Here is a 20,920-nt window from a genome sequence, read left to right as displayed (position 1 = left end):
AATTCACTTTTAATGGCACCAGTTTTAAAGTAAATGATTTTATTACATGTAATTCAAAAAATGTAATTTATTTTTTGCAATGTGACTGTGGCCTATTTTACGTGGGGAAGACAACTAGAAATTTGAAAACGCGTTTAGCTGAACACGTGTATAATATAAGCAAAGGTTTAGAAACCCACACGGTTCCAGCGCACTTCAAGAAAGTCCACAATTCAAAAGAATGTTGCATTAAATCATTTGGTGGCCTTGAAGTAATCGTACCCACTTGGCGGAATAAAAATATTGAAACCCGTCTAGCCCAGTCAGAAATGAAATGGATTTTTAAACTTAATACTCTGGTGCCAAATGGTCTGAATAGTGATTTTGAGATCAAATGGTTTTTATAAGTATCCTTTTTAGTATTTTAAATGTATTTTCTGCTTTTTAGATATTTTTTTAAAATATTTTTAACACATTTTGAATTTTAAAAAAAATGCCATGTTATAAATGTATTGCCGTGTATGAGTACGATTGACAGCCTGTCTTTTATCCTCCTTCCCTTTCTTTTTTTATATATGGATAAATTACTATGACACGGGACTATAATATTCTGCAAAGAACCTATGTCTGAAGAAGGAAAAGGACAATGATCAATGCAAAGAATGACGTCTCGGATTTCCTTTAAATATGAACTTTTTTGCTACAAATGTAAATGTTTTGTAGATAATGGGCGCTGTGCAATACGTAGATGCATGAACCGGAAGTGACGTTCCGGCTATTGGAGCGCAAACAAACGTCAGGTGGAACGCAGGAAATGCGTGTCCAAATATGTGTTTGCGCATAACGGACCGGAAGTGACATTCCGGCCATCTTGGCATACAAACTAATATCGGGTTGAACGCAAAAGACGTGCGTTCCATTCCCGATCATAACACTGGCTACTTCTGTTTCCTGCATGGGCGTCCTGGAGCGCAAGGCTCTTTTGGCGCCCTTATGTGCTATTTAAACCATGACAGCCACGGGAAACACTATGCTTCTGATGAAGGACTCGAAGGTCTGAAATGCATTAAGCAGGTGTTCCCGTGGCTGGTAGAATCACCCTTTTATGCTGACTGGAGGTTGTGGAATCTACACCATTCACTGTTTATCCCTGAGAAAGGTTTCCGGAGCCTGATGATCGGTGGAGAATAGGTCTGGGTGTAACCTCCCCTACATTGCCACCAGCTAGTGACTATATGCTTGTTTTTACTTGGAAATTGTGAGTGCATAATAAATTGTTATCCCACTTTGAAAAAAGGTGTTGCACTATTTTCTTTTCTGTTTTTAGATTACACAGAATTTAAAAGTCTTTATTGCTAATTGGAGATTATGGATCCTTCTTGTTGAGTTGCCCTCGGCTGGTCCAATTAAAGAACCACCTCTACAATAATTGAGGACACTATTGTGGACTTTTTAAGCCACTTCTGGAAGCGCTAGAAGTGTTGACACCTATTTTCTGACATTTTCCACAGAACAATCATAAATGGTTAGGGAGAGCGGGAAGACAGAGGAAAAGAAAATGGAAGGGGGAGGGGAACATAGCAATTCACTTACAGGATTTAACAATTTTATTGCTCTACTTATATATGCAAAATAAAAAAACGTACATGGGCAGCAATGAGAATAATAACAGAGAAACGGCCATGGACCTTCGGATAGCATTATTTATACAGTAATTTCATTTAATTTACACAGAGACAAAAACGTATAGGAAACCGAAACCTTTGAATAGTATATTCCATGAAGTCAGAGACAGGAGTCATGGAGGGAGGAGCACCATGAAAGGACAATCAGAAATCATGTGGCTGGAAAGGAAGATGCTTCATTATTTACTATACTGGATAGGTTACTCCATCTGACACGTATTCCAAATAGCAGAGGTTATTGCGGCCATGGAAGGGACAGAGGAGATTTCCAATGTAGGGTCATTTTACAAAACCCAGATCCTTTGTACCTGCTCCCCCACCTCTCGACCCCTTTTATGAAACTTACATTAGGATTCAAAACACAGTTCAAAGTTATAGCTATAAAATTATTTTTATGAAATCATGTGATGGAAATTGAATGCATTTTCCACGCAGGGGGCGGCAGGTAGTCGCGCCCATGGGAACTCCCAGTGTTTCATGGGCGCTGGGTGTTCCCATAGAAATTTCGTGGGTGGCCAGCTGACATTAACAGATGTCAGCTGGCTGCCATTTTCCCCTTAGGAATACAAGCAAAACTAAGACACCTTACAGCGTCAGTTTTGCATGTACCCTTCACATCATTCAGAGGTTAGTGACCATTGAATGATGTGGGTGTTTCACCAAAGGCTATGAATGGATGTTTATGTGATGTCAGCCTGCGAAGGGGGTGGTGGCATTTGCGAGCGTCGGCCGGCCGAAAAATTACACGCAGCACTGTGTGTCAACCAGAATAAACCCCTAGGTGTTTTTGCCCAGCGTCTATGAGGGGCAATAATGTGAAGATCAATGCCTGGGTGGCACGGGCGGTGAACCACTTTTTACAGTAGGAGACTGTGGAAAGCGGTGCATTCAGCTGGTAAAACAGATCAGCGAGAGCGTGCCCAGCCATAAACGCTAGCAGATTTTCAGCTGCAAGTAGCTCAGAACACCAAAAGTGAGCTACTGTACTTAAGGCCCATATACACTAGTCGACTCTGAGCTGAAAGCCGCTCAAAACATCAAGTTTGAACAGCTTTCGGCTCAAAGCCGCCCAGTGTGTATGGCCCGACGATGAGCGCTGCTGCCCGCTCCCGCATCATTGCAGATGAGTGGCTTTGCATAGTAATACATCTGTTATACTGTGTTTCTCAATTGTAACTGCATATTGCATGCAACTGAGAATCTGTCTCACAGGGGTATATATATATTAAGCCTGAAATAGAGATAAATGTGAGGGTGATAAGAGAGTGAGAAACTTCCAGCTAATCTGCCCCTAACTGCCAATCTGCCTCTAACTGTCAGTTAGGCATTGATTGGCTGGAGGCGTTCCCCGGAACATTAAATAGAGCGAGCGGCCGGCGCAGGGGTTAAACAGCAAGGATCGCTGGTTTTCTGCAATCCTCGCTGTTTAACCCTCTCGCTGGCCACTCGCCGCGGCATTGAATTGAATACACCCCAATGTGCTAAAACAGCTCTGTCCTTTTTCATTAATTACTTACACTTATTTTTATTTAAGTTACAATTTTATCATTTCCCCATTCTCAAGGTTATGGGCCTGAAAGGTGTAACCTGTAAAAAACACATTGTCCTTAAGTTTTTATTCTTTACTATAAAATTATCTGTAAACTGTATAAAAGACAAAATGAAGAGTATGAGAGCCCTCTGTTGGACACATATGGTAATTATTTTCTCATTCTAGGGAAAATTTATAATTAACAAAAGCAAAAACTCCATATAAACAATTAAAATCAATACATTATAATTATCAACTTAACAGGTAGCTGAATAAATATATAACCAGATTTCTTTTATGACTAATCGGATCCGCTAACGTCAGCTGCCCGCCAGCCCCCCGCACACGTATCACAGGTCAATATCCATGGGAACGCCCAGCGTTTTCATAGGAACGCCCATGAAGAAGAGGAGTGGCATTCCCGGCAATGATGCAGGAGCGCGCATCACTGCTCATCGCTGGGCCGTACACACTGGGCAGCTTTGAGCTGCAAGCCGCTCAGACTTGGTGTTTTGAGCAGCTTTCAGCTCAAAATCGTCCAATGTGTATAGGCCTTAAGTGTATGCACTATACAGTAGTAAAATATATCGCTCAGAGGGGATGACTAAAAATATGTGGGTACATAAAGCATAGAGGAGTCTAAAGGTGGGCATACATTGGGACGACTTCTCCCCTCAGAGAAGTCGTGTGCAGCTGCCAGGGAAGGTCCGGGGCAGCAGGAGCGTATATGGTCCTTTTACATGCAATATATCACAAGCAATACCAGCCAAGCCTGCCCAGCTCAGAAGCAGTCCAAAAGATTGCTTGTGCAGCCACTGCGTCTCACATAGCATAGGACCTGCTGTCATTCACATGCAATCCCAGGTCCGAACTGTGTTTTTGCTGTGAAAAGAGTATGAAAGTTAGATGGAAATACATATTCACATGCCAGACGCAGAGAGTATTTTAAAATTTAAATAGTGTAATTACAACTGCGCATGCCTGGATATCCTGATAACCCCATGGCACAAGCGTTACACACAAAGCTGCTATTGCAGCCGATTCATTTTCGACAGTATCAGAGATGTGGTGGGGATTCCTGGACGGTGACTGGGAGGCAGTTAGTAGTACACACAAAATGGGACCTCTCAGTGGGCATAATTTTGGACCGTTGCAGATGTGTCAATGCATGCAGCTACAAACATTTCTGTAGTCATGGCAGAAAACGACACCTGCTATAAATCAGTATTATAGCATGCATGTACGCTAAGTGGGCGCGACAATCCTTGTACATTCCGCCACAGTAATATGTAAGACATTTTACCAGCTACCAATAGCGTAATTCCCAACATCACCCACTCCAGGAGGGACACAATATAGAGCCTTGATGGCTAACCTTGACACTCAAGCTGTTGTTGAACTACACATCCCAGCATGCTCTGCTTCAGTTTTGCTATTTGGCCATGCTAACTCTGATGCAGAGCATGCTGGGATGTGTAGTTCAACAACAGCTGGAGTGTCAAAGTTATCCATCATGGCAACATAGGCTTGTTGCATGCAACTCAGAATCAGGTCCACTATAGGTAGAGTACATTGTCATGGAGACCTTATACCAATACATCCAGGGTTTGATACTAATATATCCCGTCGGGAGGACTCATTCTGCGACTGCCCTGCCTGGCTCATCCCAGCAACAGCTTTAGCATTAGGTCCCTTGGACTCGGAGAGGACAGGACGGAGCACTAGGATGGGAGGGACACCGAGCAACACGTCAGTAGCAGCCGCCGCCGGCCTCCTCCGCTGCTAGATAGCGGGCCCGGGCCAAGTCCCCGGCGTTTCCTTGTTACTGCCGCCGCCAGTGTGCTGCCGTGGCCGGCTGCTTTCCTGTAGCTGTTCCGGGTATGGAGGGCTTCCCGCAGGAGCTGGTGAGCGCGCTGAAGGAGGTGGTCAGCAACAGTAACTGGCAGTGTGTCGGGGGGAGCGAGCGCTTCATCTCCCCATGCACCAAGTAAGGCTCTGCTAACACACACACACACACACACACACACACACACACACACACACACACACACACACACACACACACACACACACACACACACACACACACACACACACACACACACACACACACACACACACACACACACACACACACACACACACACACACACACACACACACACACACACACACACACACACACACACACACACACACACACACACACACACACACACACACACACACACACACACACACACACACACACACACACACACACACACACACACACACACACACACACACACACACACACACACACACACACACACACACACACACACACACACACACACACACACACACACACACACACACACACACACACACACACACACACACACACACACACACACACACACACACACACACACACACACACACACACACACACACACACACACACACACACACACACACACACACACACACACACACACACACACACACACACACACACACACACACACACACACACACACACACACACACACACACACACACACACACACACACACACACACACACACACACACACACACACACACACACACACACACACACACACACACACACACACACACACACACACACACACACACACACACACACACACACACACACACACACACACACACACACACACACACACACACACACACACACACACACACACACACACACACACACACACACACACACACACACACACACACACACACACACACACACACACACACACACACACACACACACACACACACACACACACACACACACACACACACACACACACACACACACACACACACACACACACACCACCACCACCACCACCACCACCACCACCGTACACTTGCCCCGGCTATATGCAATGTGGTGCATTACTGGGAGGAGAAGGGTGTGCTAATCACAGTATTCCATGCACTGTATATAAAACTGGCAGTGTAGTGGTAGATATAGAGGGATGGGGTGGAGATAGAGCGAGCCAGCCAATGCAGTCATAATGCAAAAGTATCTGGTGAGAAATGAACCCTGTGAATTACCTTCAAAAAATACAGGACTATACCTATAAGCGCACGTGAGATTTCTCTTGTTGTTGTAGTACCTGCAATTATCAGGGTATTATAATTATCCCATAGTGTGAATAAACCCTCAGATTCTTGTAGGTTTGGCTACCCACCTCCGCTCTGGTTATCCTTACATACTATCAAATACAGAGAGGCTCATGCTGCTTTCACACTGCAAAACCTGCTTAGACCAGGTATTTAAAATGTTTTTTTTTAAACGGGTCAGAGTAAGTTTAACCCCTTTCACATCGCATGTAAATACCTCTTCCGCCGCCTCCGCCCCCCACTCTCATTAGCATAAACCTGCTCTATCCATACACCCTGCTGCTGCTGGGAGCTTCCCACTGCGCCGCCAGCGGCCCCCACTCTCAAGTGCCCGAGAGATGCGGGGGATGCTGCTAGGGATCCCGCACTGCTCTTATGACTGAGAGGCGCTGGGTGTACAGGGCACCGGGGGGGGGGAGGGAGGGTCTGGGTGGGATACCATTTCAGACCCGTTTAGACACCAAAAAAAAACGTGTCTGAAACAGATAGGACCCTGCTTTTTTACCGTTTCCAAAAAACAGTTTTTTGGAAACTGTAAAATCGCACCTTTCAGACCGCATATATTACAGTTTTAAAACTATATACCGTTTTTTTTAGTGCGATCTGAAAAGGGCATAGCAGTCTTCACACCTCCATCATTTAGGGTCTCCTTGTTTTGTGTACATGAGCTGTCCCCTCTTAAGATTTATTTTCCTATTGGATCCTTTAGAGAGTTGTGTATGGTGGCACGAGTAATAGCTGTTCTTTTTTTTTTTTTTTTTAGATTGTACTCGGAGGATGGTGAGAATTTGGTATTAATTCACACAGATGGCAAATTCTATGCTATGGACTCATCATGTCCCCATGAAGGTATACTATAATAAAATACTGAATCTAATAGTGTTAATTCTAGCACCCTGCATCTTCCAAAACCCGTGCAGTTCCGCTTCCCTGCCTGGGGTGTCGCTTTCTGCTGTGCTGCTTTTTAGCACAGTGTGGTCTGTATTTCAGTTCTGATATACAGACCAGATATGTGCTAGACGCATGTCAGTAGAAAATAACCCCCAGGCAGGGAAAAGGAACTGCATGGGTTTTGAAAGATGCAGAGTGCTAGTATCTATTATTATCTACTATACAGAAGTTGTTTTAGCAGAATAGAAGGAAAAGTTCATAATTGCAGCTTTTCCTGATGTCATACACCTCATCACTGTGACAAGCACTATTATCAATTGACTTTTAACACTGAGGAGAATTCTACACCGCAGGCAGTGTGGGGAAACACAGGTGTGATTTACTAGATTATAGAAACTATTTTATCATTGCTCTATGTAAGTTACTTTGTTGAAAGTGACAGGTAATGTAACATTTTGGATAGTCTGCTCCGTATGGCATGATTTCCCTATATTATAAAACAATGTTCTGTATGTGGATGACCGAGTTATACTGTTCATAATCCAAACAGTGGGTTGCAGGAAATTCAGGAAGATGGCTGTTTCAGTTTGGGTATGGCTTAGAACAACCATATTCTGCCAATGGGTCATTGGGTCGACTGTATGAAGGTTGATATACATTAGGTCAACCACTAAAGGTCGACACATGAAATAGGTCGACATGGCTAAGGTTGGGAGGTCAACAGTCAAAACGTCGACATACGTTTTTCAACATGTATACCGTCAAAGTGTACGATGTGCTCGCCATGCTTCGGGCACGGTGCCACGCTGCGCTCAGCACACTAGTATTCTCCCTCCACATCCAAGTAGATGGTAGGGAATGAAATGCCACCTGTCGGCACAAGTCGGCTCAAAAAAACATGTTGACCTTCCCATTGTTGATCTAATGCTTCATGGGGCCGTATTCAATGAGCCTAATTCGCCATGTTTTCTGCCGAATCTGTGCTTTTTTCGTGTGTGTAGGCGATTTTTGGAGGTCCAAAAGCGAATCACCCTATTCAATGAGCAATATTCGCCGATGGCGACCTGCGAATGACGGACAATTCGCCATCTGTTATTCGCAGCAAATCGCCGGGCTTTGTCAATAGGATTTTTCATTGAGAATCGCCGGGATTCGCCATTAGTGTATTCAATGAGAAGATGACAAATCTTTTTCTTGGTTTTTATCGCCGTTCTTCACCGGGTTTCCCTCGTCATCTTTTTATGGTGAACTTTTATCTGAACTTCGGAAATAATTGGTTTTAAGTGTTTAATTTAACTCTGCAAGTGTAATCTAATATTATTTGCTGCCCCTGTGTGATCTTATGGTTGTAGAAGTGCCATATAAATATATATTTAATTTTTTCTGGTATTTCTTTTTCTCCCACAATGCATTGTTATTACCCATGATTCACCTCAATTACCCATGAATCTCCTCCCCACCTCACTCCTTCGTTTGGCCTTTGAGGAGATTACACAGCTTTTGCAGTCTGCAGTATTGGAATCGTTTTTTCAGGGTAATTTGCGTTTTTTTGCATTTCACTGCAATTTCCTAAACACTGACTACAGTAATGGAGCTGTTTAGGGATACGCCGGATTGGCTGAGATTCGCCGTTAGGGGCGGCGAATCTCAGCCACGTTGAATAGGGTGACTCGTCAAGTCCCAGCGAATCGCTGCAAAAAAAGCCGGCGAATTGATGGCGAGTGTAAAAACGGAATCGCCGTGGCCAGCGATAAAAGTCATTGAATACGGCCCATAGTGTTGACCTAGCGACCTGATCCCCCGGCGATACAGGTACTGACATTGAGAATGTTTGCGATAATAAAATCCCTCTATGTACATACTGTAGGATCTGCTTACGTGATGTTGCCATTTGTTGTGTACATATATCAGGTGGACCATTGGAGCAAGGAGACATAGAGGAGCTGTGTAATGGGCGTTTAGCCCTAACATGTCCATGGCACGACTTTGAGTTCTGCTTGGATGACGGCTCCTCCTCTTCAGGATTGCAGGTCAGATATATGTACATTTTCCATGGAATAATTAATAATAACTATAATATTTGTTTTTATTTTATTTATATTATAAAATTTCCCGCATACCTGGGTTTTTGTATGCAGGAAATACCCAGGTTTGGGGGATTTTTCTGTCTGAAAGTGGTAGGCAGATCCATTACTTGTAATGCTGTAAGTTTACCTCAAATATCCCAAATATTCCATAAATCAAAATTAAATTAATACTGTTCTTCTATGACAATTAATACATTTTAAACAAGAATATACTGTGAAAAAAATAAATAAAACCAGTGTAAGAAATCTAGAAATGTTTGTATTACAGAAGTTAATGACTTGGATCCAAGCTTTGTAGAGGAAGAGAAACGCCTTTCTCTGATACCACAAAGCTCTTATCAACCAATAAGATTCTAGCTATCATTTTATATATGTTCCTAGGGACATGGAAAGCCCAGGCTAAGATTGTGAGATGTTAGGCTCTTTATTACTGCTTGTCAGGCTTATTATCACTATGGATTCTGGGTTGTTGCCCATAGCAACTGATCAAGTTCTAGCTATTTATTTACAGAATTAACTAAATAAATGATGAGCCCCATACACATGGTGCGATTCTAGCAAGAATCACAGGGGATATGGTTGCTGAGCGACCATATGCCCGTGCGTACAGGGCGACTGTCGCCGGGAGCACTCTCCCGCGACCAGCCCTGCAATGCTCTTGCGACCAGCGGCTTCCCCCGTCAGTGTCCGGTGATCAGCTGTTTCCATATTGCTCTGTGTTTACGGAGCTATAGAAGTTTAAAAACCCTCCAAAATTTTACAACGATGCTTAGCACATTAATGTCGGTGAATCTACAGTTTCTTCATAAAGAGCTGGGAAGGGAGAGAGTACTGCTCAGTAAAATCAGCAACACAATGCGATTGTCCTTTGAGCAGAAGCTTTGGCAGTTGCGTATAGAATAGGAGGCCGGATATAGAGTCTGGGGATTCTATATACTCTCAGCAGAATAGTTTTCTTTTTGTTTCCATTGGATAAGCTACAAATCTGCTCTTTAGACCCACTCTATTCCCCTAGGTCAGAGGTTTCCAAACACGGTCCTCAAGGCACCCCAACGGTCCAGGTTTTAGATATATCCATGGCTCAGCACAGATGGTTAAATCAGACTGACTGAGTTACTAATTAAGTCACCTGTGGCCAAGCATGGATATACGTAATACCTGGACCGTTGGGGTGCCTTGAGGACCGCATTTGGGAACCTCTGCCCTAGGTGATTCAGAGCATCGCTTCTAGACTTAAGTCTTCAGGGACAGCTAATAATTTTTTTTATTATTTATTTTTATAGCTCCAGCATATTCTACAGTGGTTTATAATTAGGAACTAACACAACAACAGACACAACTGAAAAATAGGCGCTCGATCCTTCTACTAAGTGACCGATTTCATACTGGTCAGACGGATTGCAATGTGTAAACGTACTTAGTAAAGCTGTATGATCCTGTCATTCAGCAGTGATGGGGGGGGTCAGGTGGTTGAAAGCACATAAAGGAACTTAATCTAAAGGCCCATACACACTGGTTTGAGCGGCTTTCAGCTCAAAGCCCCCAGTGTGTATGGCCCAGTGATGAGCGGTGAGCGCTGCTGCGCGCTCCCGCAACATCGCCGGGAAAGCCGTTCATCTGCTGGTTATACCAGCAGATGAGCGGCTTTCAGGACGGCTATGCAACACCATCCTCCCCCCAGAAATAGATTCCAGGTAAAATGAATGCCACAGTTCAATACACATTACAGCTTAAATGTAAGTAGTGAGGACTTGATCAACGTGCCACTAGGGGCTGGTGGTCAAAGATGGACGTCGGGTGTTTGAGTAGTGTTCATTCTAGCACCCGCCATCTTTGAAATCCCATGCAGTTTCTCTTCCCTGCCTGCGATGTCGCTGTCTGCTGTGGTGTTTTTAGCACAGGTCTGGTTTGCATATCAGTGCTGATATACAGACCGCACTGTCCTAGAAGCACTACAGCAGACAGCGGCACCCCAGGCAGGGAAGAGGAACTACATGGATTCTCCAAAGATAGCAGGTGCTAGAATGAACACTATTTGCGTATGAAAGTAGAACTTAAGAAAAACAGGGTGGGGTCTACACTAATCTGCGCAGTTGGAGCTGCCTGTATTTCTAATTCAAGTGAAAAGGACACACCCAGACCTTTTGTGAAAACTGTAAGGGGTTGAAGAATACTTGAACAAGTGAAATATTGGCGCTATAGAGATTGATGTGAGGAAGGAATATTCTAAAAAAAAGGAGACTAATACTCCCCTGTTTATGTCCTCCTTTTGTCCTCCTTTTCAATGTCTCCTTCCACGTTTGTATATAAAAAGACAAAAAAAGGGAGAAAGAGGGCAGATTCCCTCATATAATACTGTTATGACCAAGTTGTCGGTTACAGAATTCAAACAGAGTGCTCGTATGTAAGGATATATATATAAAGGGATATATATAATGTGGGGGTTATGTCCACTAAACTATTGGCTCAAACAGAGATGAAGTGCATTAACATTAGTGCCTTCAGGATTAAATCAAGACTTTGAGCTGAAGTGGTTTTTATAAATAATGTTCCCTTTTTTATTTCTCCTCCTTTTTCTCAAAAACAGCTGCTCTCCCCTTCTCTCTTTTCCCTGTTTTAAGTACCTCTGCCTTTCCTCTAGCTTTTAACATGTCAGCTTTTAAATTTTAAATTTACCATTTTGTGTTGATAATATATACAGGATTTCCTTTTAGCTGCTATATTTAAGCACTTTATAATTCCCTTTTAGCTGCAACACATTCGAGCACTTTATAATGGTCCTTTATTCCCCCCTCCCATTTTTTACGTATGGATATTATATTAATAAGAACACCACCATGCTGCTAAAACACAGTTCCATCCCTCAGACAAACAAACAATTCTGACCAGATTTGAGAGATCAAACCACAGCTATACGGGAAAGACAGTTTCCATTTGGAACGCAAATAGGAAGTAAAGCTGGAACGCAGAAAGACGTGAACACCGGAAGTCGTCATACTCAAGATACACTGGGACAAGACGGAAGGCGGAAGTGATGGCTGGGCCGTGCCACAGTCCGTGACACGCAGCGGCCGGTTAGAGGCCGGAAGTGACGGCGGGATGCCATCCAGATAGAGGCCGGATATGACGGCGGGACACCATCCGGAAACGGCCAGGAGGCCGCCAGCCGGACACGAAAGAAGACAATCAGAAGTCATGTGATAACTTCAAAACCGGAAGTGACCATATATCGCCTAGGAGAACCATGTATAACTTATAACATCATTAAAGCAATATGGGACTCTTATGAATTATACAGCGCTACAAGAAATGGTGGGAATCGGAAAGGACTCGCCCCCAATCAGCACCAGTCAAACCACTATTTATACAAGGAAGCTATAGAGAGAGGATACACCTTGAGAAAGATCCAGTCCGGATCGAAACGCGTCGGTGGACGATCCTCTCTTAACACACTTTTGACCTCTTGGATGCCTATGGTCTATTGGACGGAAATACCTGAAAGTCTCTAGTGGTCAGGTAAAAACGGGGCCCCACGTACCCTGCCCACTTTCATAACATCTCAGGACTTCAGGTCGCACCGGTCCTTATTAATTCCAGTGGCTTCAGAGTGAAATCTGTTGATTGTTTATATATGTTTTTAATGAAACTGTAATTTTCAAATAAAGAGATATCTGTTTTAAATATACAGTATCTCGCAGTGTCATTTCCCTCTTTTTTTCTCTGCCTTGGGAGCTCATGACATCATAGCATCCAGAATAGAGAACATCGGGGATCAAAGAATTGTGTGATATGCGAATCTTTGTCTGACTCTGAGTGAGTACATTGGGTAGGGGGGCCTACCCCCAACACATAATCTGTTTATGAAGTCTCCATGTGACCATATCTATGGTTTATGATAAGCGAATTTTGAATTGATATTGTGTGAGTGCATTTGAAAGGGGGGACATAACCCCCACATTATATATATCCCTTTATATATATCCTTACATACGAGCACTCTGTTTGAATTCTGTAACCGACAACTTGGTCATAACAGTATTATACGAGGGAATCTGCCCTCTTTCTCCCTTTTTTTTTTTTGTCTTTTTATATACAAACGTGGAAGGAGACATTGAAAAGGAGGACATAAACAGGGGAGTATTAGTCTCCTTTTTTTTTAGAATATTCCTTCCTCACATCAATCTCTATAGCGCCCATATTTCACTTGTTCAAGTATTCTTCAACCCCTTACTATTTGCGTATGGAAGAGCTGTGAGTGAAATGTGAAGGGAAGAGGGCCCTGCTCTGAGGAGACTGCTAAAAGCCCGACAGACGGGCAGTGGCTAATCTTCCTTGTTGGGGTACACGCTCCCCCCGCTGTCTGAGGCCCTGCAATCAGGATTACTACGTCTGGCTAATGACTGTTGATATCCCGACTGTCGGTGTGTTATATCACACCCGGTGGGAGAATTTAATTAGAAGGCGAGGCTGAAGAAGGTTTTAAGAGAGTAAGAATGTAGGTTAGGGGAGAGTCTAGTGAAATGACATAGGGAGTGCCAAAGGTGAGGAGCAATGTGAGAGCAGCATCTATATCTAATTTTTCTTCGCTATGTTATCCTTTGTAAAATCTCTCTTAATAAAGAAATGTATCCCTCTAGAACCAGGTATATGAAGTAAAGGTTTGTGAGGGGAACATTTATATCATGACTCCGAATGCCTTGTCTCTCACTCCTTGGAAGGAAACTCCATGTAAACTCCCAGGTAAGAGGTAAATGTATGGCAGGTTTTACCAGTGTATTACTAACATTCAGTAAACTTTTATTTTCCTGATTTGTGGACAGCTCCATTGTCTATAGTGCTAAATAGTGAGGGGGTGAAATAAAGTACAATGCTCACACAAGAAGATTCTAAAATATTATTCTGGCAAATTAATATAAACTTTTTCTGATAAATGTTGTTAATACTTTTTAGATGCAAACAGGACACATTACAACGTATTGACCTATAGCGACAAGTGACAACCTCCCAGCGCACTAGGATATTGTGCAGAATATTCTAGTAATCAAACAACCCAGCTCACTGTACATGTGCAATGCACGGATAAAGCCGCAGTCTGTGCAGTCTTTGACTAACCGGAAGCTCAGCCAATCCCTCCCCATGTACACTGTGACATACTTAAATATGTAATACAATCATTTAATTAGCAGAACAAAAATGACCCCCAAAATTTAAATTGGTGGACATATTTATATATGTAAAAGCTGATTTGGTCCCTATAGATTGTAAGCTTGTGAGCAGGGTTTTCACACCTTTGACTGTCTGTAAATACAGGGTTTTTTAATCACTGTCTCCTGTTGTAATGCGCAACGGAATATGCTGCACTATATAATAAACGTAATAAATAATACAGTATTACATGAATACAATGGGGTATATTCAATGCACGGGGGGGGGGGGGGGGTCGGCTGACAGTGAGCTATATGGTGAACAGTGCGGATAGCTCGCCGTCAGTATTCAGCTCACCCCCCACACATGTTGCCTGTTCCCTGAGGTGAGGTGGAAACGGCGAGTGCGGCCGTCAAAATGGTGGGGATCGCTGCTATATGCGGCGATCCCTGCTATCTTTTGAGGGCGAAGATTTCCCCAGGACATAGAATAGGCCGGGCGAGGGGGTTGGACAGCGAGGATGGCTTTTCCTCTGCAAAAAAAGCCACCCACGCTGCACAAACCGGCAGCATTGAATACCGCCCAATGACTTAAGTAATATATTTATTTGAAGCCGTGCCTTTACTTGCTGTTTAAGTAAAAAATGTAGCCATGCCAGGTGACGCAATGTATTGTGATTCTAGGGGATGCAGAGTCTACGGAGAGCACACACGTTCTAGATGATGACTGCTCCTTGACTTATTGGGCGAATAAAATCCTTTGCACTCCAGATCCAGAAGAGAAGGTGAGATGGTATCTGAGCATACAATACGCTGTAACTCCTAAAAACTGATTATTTTATTTTCTAATCTAGAATGATACACTGTGTAGGTTTGCGGCACCTTTGTCACATTTTAGTAAAGGTCATGCACTGTATTTAATTGTAAATTTATCCTAGGCAAAACTAACACATCAGGTACAGGAATTGTGGAACTCTTGGAAAGTCACAGAAATTGGCCAAGTAGAACCTCCTGCTGAACCCAGCCGCAAGGAAAACCTTACCATTGTACAGCCTGGCAGGATCAAGAGGGGGAAGGGGGGCACGCTGGTGAGACATATTTACTGTTACAAGACAGTGTATACATTTGTGTTAGATATTACAATCACCATTTAACCTGGCAGGGAAATCCATTAACAGTTACATATCTGGATGCTAGAAGTCCCTTAGAACAGGAAAGGATGTATGTCCTTGCTATAGGGAGGATCCCATATGATGATTTCAGGTTTTCTCAATTACCAAGGTCTACATACAGGTGACAATAGATTTGTGTTATAATAAAATTTCATGTGAGAAGAATGAAAAAAGCAGGTTCTGGTCTTTACATTAGAACAGTGGTTCCCAACCTGGGGTACTCTGCAGACCGGTGGGCGGTATTTGAAAATAATATTGGTAATAGCGGAAGAAGTAGTCTCCCGTTGCCATGGTGATGAACCAGGTTGCATCACTTCCGTTTCCATCTGCAGCGTCATCAGCGTCTCCCCGTGCTTTTGCCTGGCCAGCAATCCACTTTGAGCTTTCTGCGCTGCTGTCAGACATCAGCAATCATCTGCCATGTGCTGACACGGGTGATGGAAGCGCAGGGCGTTAGCGGGAAACCCGGAGACAGTATTATTTATTTTATTTATTAAGTTACTTATATAGAGCATTAAAATTATAAAATATTATACATTTTCCTTTACTTTTTTGTGCCAACTAGAGACATGTCTGGGCTTCAGGTAACATCTATTCAATTTATATAGATTGATTTATGTATCCATAGCTACCCTACATTTTGAGTTTCTACAATACATCGCAGGGGGACATACATCATAAGGTCAGAGGGGAAACTGCATGAATGGTCATTATAGGGGAGAAGCGGTATAAGTGCCGTTATCTGCGTTGACACCCCATGTATGAAGCAGAAGTGGACAAGTGATATTGGAAGAAAGTTTCATTATTTTAAAGGACACAAATGAAATGTGGTAAATAAACGCCTCTGTATATTGTGCCCTTAGGCCAGTAGGATAGCATTGCTGCACTCTCTGGCAAACATTGAACAGTGGGCTATTGACCTATCCTGGGACATCATTGCTCGTTTTGCTGGCTTCCAAATGCAAACTGGAGAGATGCTTCCAAAGGAGTTCTTCTCAGATTTTGTCAAAGTGGCTGGAGATGAAGCAAAGGTTTGTAGACCATGTTGTGTAGGTGGAATAGTCCATTTTATATACAGTACAAATAACCTATTTCTTCTGTTCGTCAGCATTACTGTTTGCTGGAGAAGCGTCTTGCAGAGCTGGGCAGTAACTTCGGAGATCTTCCTGTGCACAACAGTAAATGCTTTCCATACTAAATATGTGCTTTGGGGTATAAATTATTACTTACTGTGCGGTTTTTTGCCTGACCGTTTCTTATATCATTGTATGTAACCTTGATATTTCTGTGTTTTTCAGAGTTGTGGGAATCTGCTTCAGACACTGCACATGATCTCCTGGGGCGGTTGGCTATTGTTCATATGGTTCATGAAGCCAGGTATGGACACTAACAGTGGAGCACTGGTCTACAGGTGGTGTCCTAGAAAACAAGGTTCTTCTTGTGATGAGAAGAGCTAGTCGTGCACCACCATCAACATAATAAAAAAAAACATTTTGATCTGCAGCCGCATATGCGCACTCATCATTAACCCAGAAGTGAGCGGCATGAGGCTTACTCAGTTCCGCAACTAATAGTTGGGTATATGTCATTGGATGACCTTGATCTAGTAATACCCCTTTCACAAAGAAAAGCTAATTCCAGTGTTAAACATTTCTACCTGGTAATTTGGTGTTCAACATGGGTCCTTGTGTGAAAAGGTCAATTTGGGTCAAAATTCTTGGGTCAATGACCCAGGAATTTTGACCCAGGTTGACCCTTTCACACAGAAGATATACCAGTGCTAAACCGCAAATTACAGTACTAGGTAGAAATGTTTAACCTGGGAATTTGCTTTTCTGTGTGAAAGGGAGGTCGGGCTGAGACATGGAAAATAACCCGGCACTCAAATGCAAAAAGAGTTAAAGCTGGGATTTAGGGTATTTTCTGTCTGAAAGTGGTATAATTGCCATATACACCCACATTTCACTATGTGCAACTAGCATTATGTATATTACTGTTCGATAAAATGCATTCATCTTGCTTTTCAGAGGACTAGATGTCCACCCCCAGACATTGCATCGATTTTTAGCTCAGGGGGATGAAGGTTCAGCCCAGATCCTGGAAGTTATTTACACGGATGAGATTACTCATGTGGCAACAGGGTTGAAGTGGTTCACCTATATCTGTGCCAAGGAGCAGCGGGTGAGGGGCCTAGGACATGGTCTTAAAAACAATTCAGCTTATTGTTCTATAATAATTATACTTCAATAGCAATATCTGATTTCAGTGAATCTACAAGTTTAGTGTCATTATTAGAATATAATTGCAACATACTTCAAAGACCGTCATTTAAAAAAAAAAAAAAAAAAGCTATAAATCATTCTGCATGGAATGGATGGCAGTATCCACTGTACTGTGAGCTCCAAAAGGAAATAATAAATTATATAAAGGTCCTATAATATTGCAAGGCAGATTCCTATGTAAATTCCTAGGAAACGCAAGTTTATGGCTAGGGTAAAGCATCTTCCTTAGACTTTAGTCATTTTATTACTGCAGAAATTCCAGAAGCACTGTAACTAATGGGGCCTACACACTGCGGTGCTAGATCGCTCAGCACACAGCGCTGTACAGCAATCTGTCAGGGCCAGTGTTCTCCGGTGAGAACACTTCACCTGACTGACTGGCAATCTGATTAGATTTATCCTGCATGCAGGATCTTAATCACCCGGCGATAGGGATGAGCAGCGCCGCGCATCGCAGTTACTATGGCCCCTACACATGGAGCGATGTAGGGTAATTTTCCAAGCGATTAGCAAATGGTCTGAAATCGCCCCTAGCGTAGGCCCCATAAGATGGTGTAAGATTGTTCATAATGAAATGTTTCTATACTGTAACTTAATGCAATGACCATCTACTGTTTTAGGATTGCTTATCTACTTTCCACGAGCTGGTACCATTATATTTCAGAGGATACCTGAAACCTCCATTCAATGCTGAAGGCAGGAAATCAGCTGGGATGTCTGAAGAGGTAAGATCTGCTGACGTAAGCCTCGCTGCATATATCCCAGCAAACATAGGGAGAGTGGTTTTCTTGCTAATAAATTATTTGTACATGTAATAAAAGGCTGCGGCTGCTCCTCCTCTCTGGGGGTAATTCATGTGCTTTGCATGCTAAAAGACACTAAATGGTGCAATTCAAGTGACATTACTTTTCTGTTGTTCCGTCATGTTAACAGGCTGGTAACTAGGTCAAGGTGTCATCTAAACTGAAGCTGGCCATACACTCGTACCATTTGGCCACTTTTTACCCGTTTCCGACGGGGGAAAAGTGGCTAAATCGATTATGTTTGACATCCTATCTGAAGCGTGGTCCCGTCCGCATCGGAGGTTGGGCTTGCTGCATGTCCAACCTCCAACTCGGACCCTGTTCCGGCAGCAGGAAACGGGGTCACATGCGATGCATCACACGTTAAAGAGGAATAGTCTGGCCATACACTGTTGTGAGAAGTCACAGTAGTGTATGGCCACCTTAACACTGAAAATGATTTAAGGGTATACATTTCACTTCAAATCTTTTAGCAATCACTTTAGAATATTCTTTATAATTTGTAAAAAAAAAAATGTAAAATGTACATTGGAAAAATCAATACTTTAACAGGGCAATTCAATCATTATCATGGGGATGTAGCTACCAGGTTAAGTGCCCAAAGCAATTTCATTTGCTCCCACAGGAAGCCTATCATAAATCAATGCGGGAGCTTACATTTTCACGATAAAATTAATTCGGCCCCTGAAGATAAAGAGCCTTTTTCTTTTTTTGTATAGGTTTTTTTAATTGCACCATAAAACCATGTACTTGGTGTTCTACCTTCACTGATATTTGTCACTAGTAAATGACGTACAGACGCTAAGTGACAGCTGCAGTTGCTGACACACTGAGAATTGTTAGAATTCTTTAAAGTGATTACTATACAAGCTAGAGCTAATAGCTGTTATCCTACTGCTTGCGCCAATTTACTATAGGGTAAAACAGGCTAGGATTATAGGACAATCCAATTATAACCTATCTTTTATTGTATGGTACATGAACCCATATCGGGCGATAACACCTGGGATCGGGGATAATTTCCCAGAACCATGTACTATTGCTCAAATAAATGGGTTTCTTGGGATTCTGCTTTGTGTGTCTGAGAAGAATACTCCCCAATAAGTGCTGGCTTACAGGACTAACTGGAGAGCTCCAGAAGACTCTATTAGCTGTGGTAAAAGACAGTAATTGCTGTTCACAAGCTGGCCCAATGGCTGATCGACCCAATAAAGGTTACTTGGTAAGGAATTGATATTAGTTTACTATAATTGCAAGTAATCCATTGAGGTTGTAGCATCTTGTGCAGATTTACCTATTAACTGCGGCTTTCTTTCTTTCAGTGGTATCTACCCTTGGTAAAGCCATCATAGAAGGATGCCAGCGACTGATGCACCGAGTCAAATTCTACTTCTCCAACACAACAGCCACCAAAAGGCATTGCTGGGCAGTGTATATAGCTGGGGGCTAATGTTTACATGGTTCATGTTCTAAATGTAGTTATGTTAAGAGGATAGTGTACTTATGAATTCCATTGATTACACTAGCCAACAAAAAAAAACAACTTTTTATTTACTTCTTTTACAAATAGTCATTTTTTTTTTTACTAAATTTGGGTCCGGAAAACCGAATATGACCTTAGAATTTGTTTATTAGCTGTAGCTTTTTGGATACATTACTTGTGATACATGTACTTCTGTAGTAAAAACCAATATTATATTAATATGATATCTGTGCACAACAGAAGTAGCAATTGTTTTAATTCAATCTTTGTACAGGTAAATTAGCAGAAAATAAGATAACAACCCTTGCTATTTCGTATGACGACCTATTTATGAGTGTGCCTTCGTTTTGCTTGTCGTTTGTACTCTTGTCCTGGAGCATCTCGTCACCGTCCAACAGTAGTCTGCAAGCATGGAAACGTCCCATTTACCCTGATATCTTCGTTTCATAGTTGAAATACAGATGGGGCTGGCTTCATCTTTGCAGGGCTGGCGTTTCCAACGCCAGCCCCGCCAGGGGGCGCGTGCGCACGAGAGGCTTGCACACCCCCTGGGCAACGGAGCCTGCCTCCGGTCCCCACCGCCTCCCCCGCCCCCCTAACCCTGCCCGTCTCCCTAAAGCGGAGACGGGCAGGAACACAGTGTCCCTGCCGAGAGACTGGGACGCGCGTGCATGTGAGACACACGCGCATCCCAGTTCAGTGTAG

At 43.0% G+C, this 20,920-nt stretch overlaps 1 protein-coding gene across 3 annotated transcripts; it reads left to right on the top strand.

The window, feature by feature from the left end:
• Positions 1-4,727: 4,727 nt before the first annotated feature.
• On the top strand, positions 4,728-20,542 carry LOC146075271 (uncharacterized protein HI_0077-like). Of its 3 annotated transcripts, XM_083184312.1 has the most exons (12): positions 4,738-5,182; positions 7,117-7,202; positions 9,156-9,274; positions 13,969-14,071; positions 15,160-15,260; positions 15,414-15,563; positions 16,511-16,678; positions 16,756-16,825; positions 16,946-17,024; positions 17,675-17,828; positions 18,550-18,654; positions 20,055-20,542. In XM_083184312.1, exons 1-12 carry the CDS (start codon positions 5,076-5,078, stop codon positions 20,082-20,084), a joined length of 1,272 nt encoding a protein of 423 aa, XP_083040438.1. In that variant the 5' UTR covers positions 4,738-5,075; the 3' UTR covers positions 20,085-20,542. The 3 variants fall into 3 exon arrangements, with proteins under 3 accessions (XP_083040439.1, XP_083040437.1, XP_083040438.1); XM_083184313.1 differs by having other exon boundaries at positions 4,728-5,099; positions 16,511-16,859; XM_083184311.1 differs by having other exon boundaries at positions 4,728-5,182; positions 16,511-16,859.
• The last annotated feature ends 378 nt before the right edge of the window (positions 20,543-20,920 follow it).

The sequence above is a fragment of the Crinia signifera genome, chromosome 4, assembly GCF_055691185.1.
Source record: "Crinia signifera chromosome 4, ASM5569118v1, whole genome shotgun sequence".
Taxonomy (NCBI): Eukaryota; Metazoa; Chordata; class Amphibia; order Anura; family Myobatrachidae; genus Crinia; species Crinia signifera.
This window is presented reverse-complemented; position numbering and strand designations above follow the sequence as displayed.